The sequence below is a fragment of the Lolium rigidum genome, chromosome 7 (genome assembly GCF_022539505.1).
Source record: "Lolium rigidum isolate FL_2022 chromosome 7, APGP_CSIRO_Lrig_0.1, whole genome shotgun sequence".
NCBI lineage: Eukaryota > Viridiplantae > Streptophyta > Magnoliopsida > Poales > Poaceae > Lolium > Lolium rigidum.
In genome coordinates this window covers 168,972,124-168,989,541 of record NC_061514.1, presented here as the reverse complement: position 1 = coordinate 168,989,541, position 17,418 = coordinate 168,972,124, and the positions used below count along the sequence as shown (strand labels likewise).

General features: G+C 41.5%; 1 protein-coding gene across 1 annotated transcript; it reads right to left on the bottom strand.

The window, feature by feature from the left end:
* Positions 1-13,969: 13,969 nt before the first annotated feature.
* On the bottom strand, positions 13,970-14,700 carry LOC124677093 (preprotein translocase subunit SECE1-like). Its single transcript, XM_047213091.1, has one exon. It carries the CDS (start codon positions 14,683-14,685, stop codon positions 14,164-14,166), a length of 522 nt encoding a protein of 173 aa, XP_047069047.1. The 5' UTR covers positions 14,686-14,700; the 3' UTR covers positions 13,970-14,163.
* Positions 14,701-17,418: the final 2,718 nt, after the last annotated feature.

Sequence of the window (17,418 nt, the reverse complement as noted above, 5' to 3'; positions counted from 1 at the left end):
GTGCACGAGTCGTCACCGCCACCACATGGTCCAGGGGAGAAGTCCTGGCACATTCAGACTTGCACATTTGGACTGTTGGATAGCAGAGCTCGTCTAATGAACAACAGTAGTAGCAACCCGGTATATTCTCGCATGAGTGACCACGGACACACAGTCCGTACGGTAAATTGATCTTAACGCTTTCCAACTCTTCCAATATTCTACCTTTGGAACAGGAAAACCAATTAATATATTTATTACAACAATCAAACAAACAAAATACGCAATCACTCCGAAAATCTGTAAGAGCTTCTCAAGAAAAATCATGCATAGCATGAGCATGAACTGCTTAATGTTGCAAGATTAGTTTTTGGAAGACAATTCAACCGAATCATCAAAATATGTCCACCGGGAGACAACTTACACTGCACATGGACATGGCTAGCGAAGCAGGCGAGAAGAAGCACGGAGAGTATGAGTGGTGTATGGAAACGGTTCCTATACTTGTCCATGGAGAAATTTACTATGCGGGCTTGTTTGATCCTCGTCTATAGCAAAGTAGGCTTCCTGAGAAACAATGACAGGTATCTTCGTTTGGGTGTTCTAATGTATGTATACCCAACAATAAGCGTGAGGTACAGGGGCAAATTAAGAAGTAACGCCCTAAAATCACGGTTATTTCGCTATTTTTGCAAAGATATCGTCCCGGCTAATCTTCGTATTTATGTGATAGGATTCCATATTCCTTATTCAATCCCTAGTCAGGTGCTATACTTGGCACCGCTAGGGATCGGACCCTGGACAAATCGCTAAGATCACGCACGGTTCTTTCTACTTTTGCAAATTAAGATATGGTCCCGCCTAGTCTTCGTATTTATTTGATATACGATTCGATATACTGAACCTTTGATTGCCATTGCTCTACCGAGCGCACCGAGTTTTGTGCTGTCTGTGTTGTAGAACCTTGGGTTTACCATTGTTCATCGGAGGGTTGGAGCGCGGTGAAATCGTGTCTGATCCTCGCCTCCTCGGTACTCATGATCCCTAGCTAACGAACCTGATGTTCTGGAGGTTGCTGACTCACTTGGGCAGCAATCCAGGCCAGTAGAGCTTCTCCATAAAACTCTACGTTAACAGTGTGCAGCCGTGCACAAACTTGTTATCAGCATTGTCTCCTGCGCAAAATATCTTGTGACATGGTACAGTTCAAGATAACTTGAGAAGAGTGGTGCTCGGTGGAACCCCTCATGGACACGATGAATTAATAGCCTTCAACTACCCAAACATAGTACAAAAGTTGGATGGAGCAAACATGATATCTGCAAAGCAGAATAGAGGAAAGGAGCAGATAGTTTGCACAGAGAAAACATGAACGACTGAAGGAAGCGAGACAATGTTTGGGCTTGGGAGACGCTGGGAACTTATTGAGCACGCTGAATCTTGGATTGGCATTGCTCTTCCGAGCTCACGAGTTGTGTCTGTCCTGTAGAACGTGAGGATTTTATAATTTGCCACACTTTTCTTTATACCTCTATTATTTGCCACATGATCATCACATGTTCCCCGTAGAACCTTGGGTTGCCATTGTTCATGGGAGGCTTGGATGGTAGTGAAATCTAGGCTTGGAGCATTAGCGAACCTGGTTTTGTGGAGGTTGCTGACACACTTGGGGAGCAATCCAGGTCAGTAGAACTTCTCCATAAAACTCTATGTGCTTTAACAGCATGCAGCAGTGCACAAAATTGCTGTCTGCATTGTCTCCAGCGCAAAATAACTTGTGACAAAGTACAGTTAAATCCTGTGGTGCCCCGAATCTCCTACTCCCTGTTGACCCAATAGGATTTTTCACTATATCCGGTTTGTAGTACGAAGACAATGCGTGCATTGCGGACAAGGGTCCAAATCAACTGAAAGACGTAGCTACCGCAATTGAAGTACAGATTTTCATTGGGGAAAAAATTGAAGTTCATATCTCTGTTATGGATTTAATTTAAAAATTCATAAACAAACAACGAAGTTAGATATATGAATGTTCAGAATTTAGTCCGAAAAACGAAATTCATTCGCTGCAGTTATACAATAAAAAAAGTTCTCTGCTTGCAAAATTTCAAGTCGCCATCAAAAGTAATTAGCACTGGAGTAGTATTCTAAACATGTTGCTCAGACAAGTGTCATTTTGCATTGGTGTCTGGCTGTAGTCTTGTAGAACGTTCCATTTGCACATTTGCACATATACACCAGCACTGGATAGAACTTGAGAAGGTGAAAACCATTTTTTTTACCTAATCATTGCTATGAAATGTTGGCACAGTGATGGTAAATCAAATCGTTCATGTTATTCTTTTGCCGCGACATAATCAACATGTTGGGATGAGTAGCAACAAAGAATGCACCGATTTACGGCACATATGCATTACACAGCCCCCTGAACTTGTAGTGAAGCTTGTGAATAGTCTCAATCAACAAGCAGCTATCCTCTCAACTTGTAGTGAACTTTGTGGATATTTCAACCAACAAGCTGCAGAATAACAATAATAGCATGAACAAAAGACACTGATGTATGTGAAAACCTCCCCGTTGGGAGGAGTTCTAGTAAAAACCTGTGAACACTGAAATGTTATCAACATGGTAAAATCCTTTTGAGGATTCGTTCTTGTGCAGGTTCTCAGGTATGTCATTTTCGAGTTTTTTCTTCTAAAAAAGACCTGTTTGGCCTAATTGGTTTGAGAAGGCCCCTCTATTAACAAGAGTGTTGCTCGGTGGAACCACATGATCGCTGCTCATGGACACGATGAATAATTAATAGTCTTCAACTACCAAAACATTGTTCATCTGCGTCCAACCAAACCATGCTATAAAAGTTGGATGGAGCGAACATGATACCCAACAAGTCTTCTCCAAAGCAGAATAGACGAAAGAAGCACATAGTTTTGCACAGAGAAAACATGAACGAAGGAAGCTTAGACAATGTTGGGCTTGGGAGATGCCAGGAACTTATAGTACGCACCTTGACTCGCAGTCGTGCTGAAGCTTGGATTTCCATTGCCCTTCCGAGCGCATTGCCTGTAGAACCTTGGGTTGTCACTGCTCATTGGAGGCTTGGAATGCAGTGAAATCCTGCGCCATTGTGCTGTGAAATCCTGTAGTGCTGTGAAATCCTGTAGAACTCTCTGTGCTCTAACACCGTGAAGAAAGATGTTATCATCCTAGTCTCCAATGCAAAATAACTAGCGACATAGTGTAGTTCAATCCTGTGGTGTGGGTTCTTCGAATCTCATACTCCCGGTCGACCCAATAGGATTTTTCACCATGTCTCAGTTGTTAGTAGTAATAAACGAAGTGTTCCATTGCAGACAAGGATCCAAATCAACTGAACGATGTAGCAACCGCAATTTACAGTACACTAGTTGAATGCCCGTGCGTTGCTACGGTCACATAAATTATTTTGTCATCATACATACTATTATGTCTTTGTGTCATGTCATCTAGCATAGTGCATGTCGTTTTATTCAACATATCAATGCAATCTTTGATACCGTTGCGCCACCCATTTGGGTCATCTCCCTGACCCGTCTCACCCTGATCATAATAAATTGCCAAATTTCTTTTCACCTTTTTTCTACTCTTGCCTTGGCCATATTATATATCCTCTTACTCTACACCATGACATTATGCCATCATGTGTGTGTATTAGTATGTGCCTTTTTTTAAAAATCTACACCAAGATTGGCATTGAAGATTGTCCTCTTACTCTTCACCAAGATTGTTGGGTGAAGATTGACCAGAAATGTTGATGGTCCTCTTACTCTACATCGAGATCGACATTTAAAATTGAGCAGAAAAAATGAGGAAAATACAGAATATTGGGCAGGGAATCAATCATGATGAACACCAATGGACACATATTGGAAAAATCTACGGCCTGAAAACAGTCCTCAATTTTAGCCTTGATGATTTGAAAGTTATCATATTTCTAGTTAATTGCTATAATCTTTTACATAGTAGTTAACAAGAAATATCACCGGGTTGTATTGCTCATGGAACACGGAGCAGGTGAGGCTTGCTACTCGTTGGTGTAGGAAGCTTCAGACCATCCAAACTATACAAGTTAGATTAGTGTAGGAATCTACCTTCCAGCCCTCAAATGAATATGAATTAAATTAGATCGAAATTATAGGAAGGAGTAGCTCACGCAAGAAGGTACAACCAGAAGCACTTCGCCTTTCGATTCCACTGGTACCACATAGTAAATACACCTAAAATCAATATTCTTTTGAACCTAAAATCAAAGAAAGTGATCAGTAATCGTGAAGCTGAAACACAAGCTCTGATATCCACGGTGGCACAACACAAATCATGAGGTATCCCAATATACATGCATTCGAATGCATGATTTACCTGATGGATACAAACAATGCTGATTTTCTCATTAACTGCTATAATCGCTTACATATTTTTCTCTCGGGTAAGCGTTTGATGCCTATACAGATATGATACTATACATCGATTGTTTATGCACCCGATCGTCCAACTCAAGCAGCGTTGCGGCACGACCAAATTCACACACAACGCTGATGTAGTTAAAGCGGCTGCCGCCAAGCGTCGGCGATAAGATCCGGTAAGGATTCATGACTACGATGTCGAGGCGATTCAATGATTCACATACATGATGCCTGAGAGTCTGTACTTACGCTCATGCTGACAACAACGAAAGACAAAATTGTGATACAAATATGAACATTTATATGAGAGAAGCGACACGAACCATAAAGCATGAAAGAGTCGGTGGCGGCTTGGCACACCGTCTGAGTTGTATTTCCTTACCGCTCCTTGTCGGCGGTGTGATGCAGCAACAGGAAGATGCCACAATGTGTCACGGGCACGCCTATAGGGATCATCCATCCATGTGGATGCAATATATCGTATTTCATCATATACCAGTCAAATGCTAGGCGAAAGAAAAAAATATGTATAAGATTTAGAGCTACCTAAAATCAGGCATCATGCACTTTGAGATTGAGAGCGCCCCGCGTGGTTCATTAGAGTTGGTCCACGCTAATAGGATTTTGGACCAGGTCTTATATAGAAATTTTCCGATCCATAACTTCCCAATTTGCGAGCGAGATTAAAGTATCGATGCATGCAAAATAGAAACGCATGCAGCAGGAGAATATTTCTTTCCTTTTACGTCATGGAATAAAAGGCTGAGGTGTTAATTACAGGTGATTTTTTAGCGCTAATAATTAAGATTTTTTATAACGGGCAAGAGATTATGGGAAAGGTTAAATTTTTTGGCAAGTATTTTAATGCTTGTGCAGATTTGATTGATATCACGCCTGAGATTGTTTCCTCATTATATAAAGGACGAGAGATTGTGGGAAATATTAATTTTTTTGGCAAGTATTTTAATTCTTATGCAGATTTGATTGATATCGTGTGAGATTGTTTCCTAATTAGATCTGACGAAAGCAGAGACCGTGAGATTGATTGGACGTACAGGATGCTCTCAATGACGACCACCAAAGTGCGTTGAGTGTCAAACGACCAACTCCCATTTCTACATCTACACTACTTAAAAAGGACGAAAGTGTTCCCTATTCTGCCTACCTTTCACTACGACAATTTTTGGTCGTCCTACCTTCGTCGCGCATCGCTCCTATGGGCCTGGCCCAAAATCTTCGCTGCTCGTCCGCCCCGCATGGCGACCTCCACCCATGTTCATCCGAAACAAGCAAGAGCGAGGAGCTGTGCGTCCGAGTTAGGGTTCCACCCTTCCGTCCCCTGTCCTATGTCCCCAGCCTGCCACCCCAAATCTCCAAGCACAACGACGGCAATGCCGCGCGCTGACCCTCGCTCGCCTCCGCCCTACACCACCCTCACCGCCAAGACCCCTCCACGACGACTGGTAGCCAGCAGCTCGAGATCGAGGTCAGCACGGAGAACCCCCACCGGCGCATCACGGCCGATTTCGGCGGCTGGGGCGACCCCAAGCAGGAGGTGGCGGCTAGCGAGGAAGGCGTCGAAGGGGAGAAGGGGCCGACGTTTGCTGATCTTGGAGGCGGTGCTTGGCGAGCTCATGGCGCACGGGATGAAACTTGCGGCACCGATGCCCTTCATCTCCAGCTCGCAGCAGCTGGTAACCTTAACTCCAGGTGAATAACATGACGGCTTTACCTCCAAAATTTTCTGTTGATGCGCTATAGGAGTTGTTGCAACAAATAATGTTTTCTAGGCCTGCATTGATGTTGTCTAAGTCTGTACATATGTCGGATTCCCCAGGAAGGAGGATGCTATGTCTAAAAATGGATCAATCTACAAATATCAAGCATCTGCCGTGAAAGCTCATGGAGCCCCAAATTGCAAGGTATGAAATTTTGGCAGCAGCATAATGCATTCAGTGGCAAATAGATATTTCGTTGAATGTGCCATGTTGTGAAAATAAAATAGACTTCTCCTAGGTTATATGATTTAATTGGGCACTCCACTCTTATTATGTGTTTGCATTGATGCATTGAGAATTACCTAAACAAATTCAGGCTTCTTACAGGAAAAACCTGCCATAAAGGTCCATTTTGTACTGAACTAGGATCTGGGCACCAACTCCAACTCATGATGGTTCATTTGCTATTTATTTTTATGATTTCATATGAATAATTCATACATGTTCTTGTTTCAGGGAAGTGGCTTTAGATTGCGTAATGGACAATATGCTACTGAATGTAAGCTTAAGAAAACTCCAATCTGAGTATGACTGTAATTGGAGGTGTCTTTGCCTATCAGCTCGTTTTTCATTCTTTGCCGAAGATAATGGGTTGGATTTATCTTTGCTCTTCCGCAACGCCTTGATTGAATAGGCATGTTGATTAGTACTGTGGTTGAGCAAGAACTAGCTGTGTACACCGAACTCCTTGCTTTTTTTACATGGATTTATCTTCCCAGATTACAACTGCAGTTGATAATATTCTAACTCAAAAATACGATAGTTAAAATTATGCGGATCAAATGCTTGGTTCGAAGGTCATGTGATATTTAGCCACAATTTATTTTGTAATGTAGGTGTTCATTATTTATGTGAAAGTGCTTTGAGCTGCCAGTAAGGTCTCCTAATAGAAATTTTGAATAATTTTAATTCATTTCTCAGGATTGTTGTGGTTTCATACCTTTTTATTATTTCACCAATTCTATTCCACTACTCTCTATGGCTGTGAATATAAATTCTTGGTTAGAAGGTCATGTAGTTTGATATGGGCACCAGTATTTAATTTGTGAAAGAATAATGAGGCTAAAATTTCAGACTTTCATTAGAATTCACGACCCTGCTTATTCGTGAAGACTGGAAGGTACTTAGTATTGCCGTGCAAGATGACTTGAATTACTTTTCTGCGGCGCCATTGCATTGAAGTTCTTTTTCAAACCTGACATCTCATGCACTTAGTTTTGAATTTACTTACAAACCTGACATGTCTAATGTACATGGTTGTCTGCAATTTGATGTACATCTCTAATGTCCCTGGTTGTTGCCTCATTTGCTTCCCTGTAAACATGTAACACATATGTTTTGCTAACTCGGAAATACCGTGATAATGAGATCATGTTCCTATCTGAGATTTTCTGGAGATTTCCCAGATCACTATATCTGCTTGCTTGTGTGGTCCCATTCTTGGACAGGGTGTAGAATATGCATCTATTGTCAATAATGAAGTGATTAGTTTCTTTGCCATTGCATTTTTTGTCACTGCTTATTTATATTTTCACGTGTGTGTAGGATATCCATCTATCGGTTTATTTTTACACTCAATTAGTTCTCTCTACTATACTCATTATAGATGACTAATCTACCACTAGAGTTATTTCATGAGAAGAGGTAGAGACGAAAGCGGGCAGTAGCTGGGTTCTTTATTATCGGAGTTGCGGTACTCAACATATGTATTGTAGGAGAAGGATAGTTCTGAGTTCATAAAATTATGAAAAAATAGTTGATGCAATTCATATCATGCTCACATATATGTGATAATGTAGCAATTCCATATTAAATTCCAGAATCATTTGCAAAACTGTGTGGCAACCAAACATGTATGCGTATTTGGAATACCAAATGAAATGAATACATGGGAGCCAAACGAGCTCTTAAGGTTTCTCATCTGATATATTTGTTGCAATCAGACAAGGCTATAAACCAATATGTGCCCACTTACTCAGTTTCCATTGTTCACTTCTCCATATTTGCTGGTTTATGTATGGATCAATAGCGAAAAGGGCATTAGAAAAGAACATGATTAAAGTTAGTGCATGTCCATAAGAGTCATCTTCCCCTTGACATCGCCATTCACTTTCTTCTTGCTTAGTTGTTATTTACCATAATTGTTTTGTTTATTTAGGTCTACATGTGTGTGAGATAGCTGAGAAGTATGGTGTTGCTTCATATTATCCAAGGAATCCAGGAAACAAATGCTGCACCCCCAAGGTAAATGTTTTTTGTGCAAGCTTCTTCCCATTTTACAAAGAGCAAAACTCATCCGTTTGGTTTTCATGTCCTGGTTGTACAAATGTATTCATGTCAAAAAGGTCCCTTGATCAGTTCATAACTATGTGGAGGTGTTCTTGGATATTCAACAGGAATTCTTCGAAGTGTTGCATCTCTCACTGGAGCACCATCTTTGTAGTTTTAAGTAGCACTATTAGGGTTTAGAATAGCGAAGTAAGTTCAAGTCGTATGTGGTTCTCTTTGTTAGTCCGTAAGTTGGTAGTAGTAGATACAGTAGTCAAAATGGTCTACTATATTGCTATATCGGATGATGCATTAATTGTTTTATAACAGAAAACAAGAAGGACCAAAGAACATCATTTTATTAAAATAGTACAGGAAATGCTTATTGAGCATTAGAATATATTTTTATTTATCGATTAAGGAACTTCGTGGACAACATATGAGCCTGAGTTTGGAACTTCGTGTCACCTAAATTTTCTTGGACGCAATCTCCCTTAGCATTTTGTTCAATACCCTGAAAGGAAGATGTATCTGTTATACTACCAGACTAAAAATGCATGTTCTGCAGTCATTAGCATTTTGCTCGATACTGATACATAACTGAGGATTGTTGTTTGTATGTTCGAATTTCAAGTTTTATTTTCAGAATTTCTTCTAATCTGATCCATACGGCCGGACTCTGTCCTCTCCTACAAGCATTGGTTCTGCTGCTGTGATGCAGCTGCTTCCATCTCTCTCTCTCGCTTGAGTTCATCGTTTGCACTCTTCAAAAGAATTGCATTAGCATGGTATCTTATACACTGATGATTACCATCACCACATTGAAGATGTAAGAGGATTTTGATCTCACTATGCATTTCATCATTTATCCCCGGTCTTGTGTAGGTCAGACAACCCCGTCAACTTCATGAGGATCATAATCATGAGCATAATGAATCTGTATTACTAGGTAAATAATCAATATACAGGTCTAGAATCTGTATTACTAGGCAAATAATCAATATAAAAATTGTAGTTGGGCATAATGTTCAGAAAATTATCAGTCGTATGGTTCATCTTTACCGATGTATATCTCTGATTTTCTGAAAGCTTACTGCTATTTTTTTTCTTGTGCTCCTATGGGCCATGCTCTTGGACATAGAAGATAGGTTTCAAATGTATATATCTGCGTATTCATGGAAATTTCATATCCTTTATGAGTTTTCCTGATAGATGTTTTTTCTTGTAAATGATTTGAGGCCTGAAAGATGTGCTAATCAGCATGGAAGCTGCAGGTTTCGGCCAGCATCTCACAATTTTCTTGTTCCTAACTCCTTAGCAGGGGATGTCTATGGTACTTTCAGAATTCAGTTCCCTTGAATATGCTCATCATTTCAGGTATACTTCTCATGGTATATGTCAGTGATGACGTGCTAAGGATTCGTCGAATTGTGACAAGCTGATAGTGTAAATTTACTAGGAATGTTGGTTGAGAATAAATTTTGTCTCATATTTTCATCTCCAACTTTTATGATTTTTGGCATTCCAATCCTTCAAATGTATTCATCACGACACATCACGTGTGCTATCAGAAGTATTGTAGTGAGCACATCTCCATTTGTTCCTGTGTTTGTCGCCCATAACCTGTTTCGTGTAATGTATCAATAACTTTGTCATGGTTTTTGTTGTTCCGTTCAGAATTTTATCTATAGGATCTGCCGTCAATTTGACATTTGCGTTGTATAAATAGGTCTTATGTTATATACTGAAGTCAATGCCTGAGTTTTATTTTGTAAACTGCAGTTGTGTGTTCTTATGAAAATTACTTAGTTTAGGTTACAGTGCAAATGACCCACACGTGTATTGATGTGGAGGTATCGTGCATGTGAGCATTGCATTGCATTTGCATGACGTATTTTATTTGCATCTCCTGTGGTCGGATTGAGGATTTACTAAATTATTTGCTTCGAGTTGATATGCTTAACTGAAAGACATATATTTTTCTGTTTTGGTGCAGTTTGCTGCCAAATGTCTACCAGTGCTACCCATCAAAAAACCTATATGCTTTTACCTAATATGCAGAAAATATATATTTTATCAGTTAGTGACACATGGCGCTCTCAGTTTGAAATGGCAATTTTATATTTCCCCTACTTCTTACCGATTAGTTTTTTTGTCTGTTAGCTATATATTTTCATCTTTGTAGTCAAATATGGATCGTTAAATTGTTAGGACCATTAGATTTTGTATTTAAATTATTCATTACTCATTATACAAATTTCTACTAGGATTGGAGGAAAGCAAAGAGGCTCGCAACCTTATTTAATTGATTTAAAGTTCATATCTGTAAGTCGGTGACACTCATGGAAGGTGAAAATGATGTAATACATATCCCCTTTCTTCTATATTAAGGTAGTAATTTCTTGAAGGAACTATTTATAACTAGAATTCGTATAGTCTGATAGTATAAAGTTGTAGACTCTCGCCCAGTTTTTTGGTACTCACTAAAACTACTTGGATGTTATAACTTTAGTGGGAATGAAAAAATCACTATAGATTTGTGCTTTATTCTTTGCGTTTCGAGAAATGTTTTCAACATCTCTAAATTTTTGTTATATATCTTGAAGGCTCACTTTTATATTTTGTTTACAGGATTGGACTAGAGCTGAAGACGTACACACGTGCATCTTTGAAGATAGGGACCGATGGATTTAAAACCTAAAGCCCTTGCGATCTAGATAAGTGAGTCGATGAGTCCTCAACTTTATAGAAGTGTTCTATTGTATTTGTGTTGATGCTTTTGTTACCGTAGTTATATTCTCATGTATATCTTATTTGCCTCTTTATATTGTGAGAAATATAATATGACTTTTTGATCTCTATATATGGGTACTTATTTGTTGGTGTTGTTATTTTCTCTTGACGTTATAGGATTTTATAGTGAGTTGTGAATTGTATTTTCATAGTGAGTTGTGAATTATATATTTGCATTGAGAAATAAAATTTGAGGACCGTGGCAACGCACGGGCATTTGTACTATAATAGTAAAGATATTAAAGTATCGATGCATGCAAAATAGAAACACATGCAGCAGGAGAATATTTCTTTCCTTTTACGTCATGGAATAAAAGGCTGAGGTGTTAATTACAGGTGATTTTTTAGCGCTAATAATTAAGATTTTTTATAACGGGCAAGAGATTATGGGAAAGGTTAATTTTTTTGGCAAGTATTTTAATGCTTGTGCAGATTTGATTGATATCACGCCTGAGATTGTTTCCTCATTATATAAAGGACGAGAGATTGTGGGAAATATTAATTTTTTTGGCAAGTATTTTAATTCTTATGCAGATTTGATTGATATCGTCTGAAATTGTTTCCTAATTAGATCTGACGAAAGCAGAGACCGTGAGATTGATTGGACGTACAGGATGCTCTCAATGACGACCACCAAAGTGCGTTGAGTGTCAAACGACCAACTCCCATTTAATAGTAAAGATAGTAAAGATTTTATAACGGGCAAGAGATTATGGGAAAGGTTAAATTTTTTGGCAAGTATTTTAATGCTTGTGCAAATTTGATTGATATCACGCCTGAGATTGTTTCCTCATTATATAAAGGACGAGAGATTGTGGGAAATATTAATTTTTTTGGCAAGTATTTTAATTCTTATGCAGATTTGATTGATATCGAGATTGTTTCCTAATTAGATCTGACGAAAGCAGAGACCGTGAGATTGATTGGACGTACAGGATGCTCTCAATGACGACCACCAAAGTGCGTTGAGTGTCAAACGACCAACTCCTATTTAATAGTAAAGATATTTTCATCATTTTTTAAATATATAGATCTCTGTTATGGATTTCAAAATTGATAAACAACAGCGAAGTTGGATATATGGATGTTCAGAAATCAGTCTGGAAAGTGAAATTCATTAGCTGCAGTCATGCAAAAAATAGTTCTATACTTGGAAAATTTACAAGTCGCCATCAAAAGTAATTAGCAGTAGTATTATTCTAAACATGTTGGCTCAGACAAGTGTCATTTTGAATTGGTGTCTGGTTGTAAGTCCTGTAACAAGCACCATTTGCACATATGTGCTGCCACTTGAGAGAACTTGAGAAGATGAACCCATTCTTGACCTAATCCTTGCTATGAAATGTTCACAGTAATGGTAAAACAAATCGTTCATGTAATTCTTTCGCCACAACATAATCAGCAACATGTTGGGGTGATAGCAACAAAGAATGCACCGGTTCACTGGTACGGCACATATGCATTACACAAACCCTTCAACTCGCAATGAACTTTGTGAATAGTCTCAACCAACAAGCAGCAGAATAAGAAAATAGCATGCACACGAGACCAACCGGCCCACTCCAACTTCCACTATTAGCAAAGTGGATACAAATGGAGTATTCTATAGAATCTTTTGAGGATCACAATAACAGCAACATGACTTAAACTTACCAAACTTGCCAAGACCACCAAAACTTAACAGGAGCAAACAAGAGACAGCTAAAACTGGTATAGTTTCTGTCCTCTGGTTTTCAGAAGACCATTCCTAAACAACTGAACCAAGTAGCGTGAAACTTGGAAATATGTAGTACGGTGAGTCCTCAATCTGCTGTCCCCTCTTACTGATAACCTCTAGAGATAGCTAAAACTAAACCACTCTGTGGCCGAATCATGCTCCAAGTGTAGAACGAACTCACCGTGTTTGGAGTCAATCCAACCATGTTTGAGACTCCGACGAACAAGCTTGGTGAAAATCAACGAGAAACGGCCAATCTGGACAGAGTTTCTCGCCCTCTCTTCTCTCTTGGTGCTGTATGGATGTTTTTGCTGCTCGTTGATTCGGCTGAGATCAAAGGTCCATAACTGTTGGACCTATGGGCAGAAGTTAACTGCACTCTCTGGATTAGCCCAACAAAACAAAGCAGGTGACAACCATCGGCCGAACTTACTATAGCAAAACAAAGACGGATCACACAAAATTTAAAAACCTAGTGGTGTACATGTATCTCATGATCCTATATATAGATCAGGCATGATCAGTGCCCGCACTATACAGATCGACCAAGTCTGAGGAGCCAACTTTTCGTTCAAAGTTCATGCCATAAAATGTGGCAACTTGAGGAATACAAATGATCTAGCAGCATTCCGGTGTAATCTTTTGTCTGAAGGCAACAACCAAGGTTGTGCCTGATGAACACAGCATCACTCTGGTAGTGCCTAGCAGAGTAGATCTCACTGTTCGCGGATGAGATGGAGTGCAGTAGCACATAGAAGTTCCTTGTAATAAGAGCTGCCTGAAGCCCTGAATGGGGTTTTGGATAAGCATGTCGGTACAGTAGCACATCTAAGGTCCGCACGATAGATCAACCCATCAGATTAAAGGTCCTGTTCAGAGAAAAGGTATAGCCCTCGAACTAAATGTTAGGAATGTCCTGTTAGTTCAAATACTACCCTAGGGTGGCTCTTTGTGAAGGTAAAACATGATCTGAAATGTTGTGGATGAAGAAATGACAATGTGAAATTCTTTCCCAGAGACTGAACTGTATCCACAAGTTAGCACATTGAAATTTTCTCCCAAACATCACCATATTTTTCTTGGAACACAACCATGCTCTTTTGTAAACCATGGATACAGCGAACGGACTATACGCCTATCTGAATTCTCGAAATACAAAAGGAGACAGATGGATGCCACATCACCCTTAGAAGAAGTCCTGGAGGCCCCGGCCGGCGAAGACGCGGTCGGAGAGCTCGGCGAGGACGGCGTTGACGGAGAGCAGCGCGGCCGTGGAGCCCGCGATGATGCCGAGGACGACCCCCGTGGTGCCCAGCACCTTCCCGGGCGCCGGCCACTCGATCTCCGACATCTCCTGGGTCACCCCGGCCCACCACCCGCCGCCGCCTCCGGCGACCTCCGCCTCCTTGCGCGCGCGCATCACCTCCTTCAGCTCCGCCGCCACCTCCTCCTGGGTCTTCTCCGGAGAAACCGGCGGTTCCTCGGCGGGGTTTGCGGCTCCGCCCGCCGCCGTGGACGGTTCTTGCTCCTGCTCTTTGTCGCTGGTGGTATCATTGGATGCGGCGGCGAGGCGTCGGCGGACGGAGACGACGGAGCGGGAGGAGGAGAGCGTGGGAGGGCGGCGGGTGGAGAGGGAGGGGCGCGCGGCGGGGTTCGACCGGGCCGGGGCGAGGAGGCGGGGGAAGGGGGTGGTGGACGCGGTCACCATGGCTACCGCTTTGGTTGGCTCAGCGGCCGGGCTGGAGGCCTCTTGGTGCCGGAGATAAGACAGAGGGAATGGATGGAATACCCTGCCGTGCCGTACGCTTCCAGAAACCGTCTGATCTAAATCTGACGTTCGGACGCAAGCCAGAGGAACGACATCCTTTCCTACCATTCTTCACTACATCCATTTCTTTCAAAAAAAAACTTACGCTCATCTATATCTACTCCCTTCGATCTATTTCAATTAACTTGAATTTAATATAATTTTATGCTAAATTTCAGTCAATTAAAAAGAATCGAAGAAAGTACAAATTACAACACAATACGATAACAGACCCAACAAAATCGTATCAGATACGTGTCACTAGCTTGACTATAAGATAGAGAATCGAGAAGAGATGAATTACTCTACCAATTTTATGTCCTTCCTGTGGAGTTGACACCTGAGCATGTCCTAGGAATACAAGCAGGACGGGCTGGCGTACGGTACAATAGCAAGACGCGGTGTTAATTCTTTTTCCAGTACCCGCAGAATTAGAGCAAGTTTAATACGGAGTACTAGCACTACAAGGAAAAACCTTATTGCCGGCGCACCAAAAACGGCTATTGCCGGCGCACCAGAGCCCGCCGGTGGGAACAGGTCGGTGGTAATGAGTTACCGCCGGCGCACCAGCAGGTGCGCCAGCAGCAACATGAATTATCCCCGGCGAACCAGACCTGGTGCGCCGGCGGTATGTTTTTTCGAAATTAAAAAAATGCCCGATCCAGATCTAGATCTAGATCTAGATCTGGCTCGGGTTCATCTAGCTCGGGTCCTAAAAAAAGTGGCCGTGCGTTGCCTTGTCGTCGTTGCCGCACCGGTGTAGGAGGAGGAGAATGAGGCCGGAGGTGGTGGTTTAGGAGGAGGAGGAGGAGGAGGAGGAGGAGGAGGAGGATAAGGCCGGAGGTGGTGGTGGTTTAGGAAGAGGAGGAGGAGGAGGAGGAGAAGATGGCCGGAGGTGAAGGTGGTGGAAGAGGAGAAGGAGAAGGCGGAGATGGAGGTAGAGTCCCGAGGTGGAGGAGGTTACCGGAGGGGAGGAGGTCACCGGAGTAGTAGTCGTCTTCGGAGGCCATCGGTGAGTATTGAAGTTTAGCAAATACCATGTGCCCCAAGGAATGATCAAGAAGATGAGAGACGAGTTCCGCGAACTCAAGCAAGGCAGAATGACTGTGGTACAATACCGCGACAGATTCCTTACTCTGTCAAGGTACGCCCCGGACGAAACCGACACCAATGAGAAGCGGAAGGAAAGATTCTGAACGGACTCCATGACGAGATGCAGACTGTACTGGTCAACATTCCCTTTGCTGACCTAGAAGCCCTGGTGGACTCCGCCATCCAGATGGAAGGGAAGCTTCACCAAGCCAACGAGAACCGCAAGCGCCGGATGATGAACCAGCATGGGTCCAGCAATACCCAGAAGTACCGCAACAACTCATCTGGAGGATATACTCCAAAATACAACAAGCCCCCTGCTCAGAATTACCGCTCAAACTACACCAACAACCACAGAGGACCGCCGAAGCCCGGAGGCAACAACAACAACAATCACACCAGCAACAACAACCCCGACAACAACGACAACGGGAACAACAACAACAACAACACTGGCCCTAGGACTGGAAGCAACGCCATCCCCGTCACCAACAAGGACAAGGCCACCATCACATGTTATGAGTGTGAAGTGGTTGGACATTACTCCAATGAGTTCCCCAAGAGACTCGCCAAGATTGCCGCCAACACCGCTGCACCTGCTCAGAACCAACGCCGTTTTGCCACAAGAAAGAACCAGAACAACAACGGCCGCTTCTACAACATGACAGAAGCCCAAGAAGCACCTCAGGCCATGCCAAGTATGTTTCCCTGTTAAATCATATCGCCCAATCTCTCTTAGGGACCTAACTTTTCCTAAAATCTCGAGACGAGATTTGTTTAAGGGGGGAGGGTTTGTAACACCCCAAATTTCAAAACAAAGAGAAAATGAATTTCCTTTTTTCCAAAAATGAGAACCAACAAAAACTTTTCTTACATAGAGTGCTATGCATAGTGCTCATACCTAATACTTGTGTGTTGCCATGATGAGTGTTTTATGCTTAGGTGATAAACCCTAAAACCCTAAAGTGATCAAGTGAAGATCACAAACCAAATAAAATAAAAGAGAAAGAATCAAATAAGAAAAACCCTAACCTTCTCAAATTTCTTTTGGATCTATTTTGAGAAACCAAAATAAAATAAAAAGACATATGTGGGCATGTAGCCCTAATGTGTAAATTTTGGACTCTACCTTTCTTACTTTGATAAATGGTGGTGAACCATTGCAAAACTTACTAAACCCTAAACCTCATCCCTCTTGTCATCAATCTTTGAAACACAAAATAAGAAGAAATGATCTTAATTAAGAAAAAGACATATGCAAGCCTATGGCTACTTTTTGCAAATGCTCCAACCTTGAGTGTTGACCTTGGTAGATGATTTGAAATACATCAACACACTCAACCAAGTACTTACCAACCAATTCAAGTGAGAAGCAAAATAAAATCAAACATATGCATAGAGGCATATGTGGCACTTAGCCAAAATATCAATTCTTGACCTAGGCACCCCCATTGCCTCAAAATGGTTTGAACCTTTTACCCAACCCAATATAACACCAAATAAACCTCACTCTTGTCCAAGAGAAGCCAAGAAGAAGAAAAG

What these genes read in the sequence shown, in the direction of transcription:
- LOC124677093 (XM_047213091.1), bottom strand. Translation starts at nt 14,685, where the DNA reads ATGGTGACCGCGTCCACCACCCCCTTCCCCCGCCTCCTCGCCCCGGCC.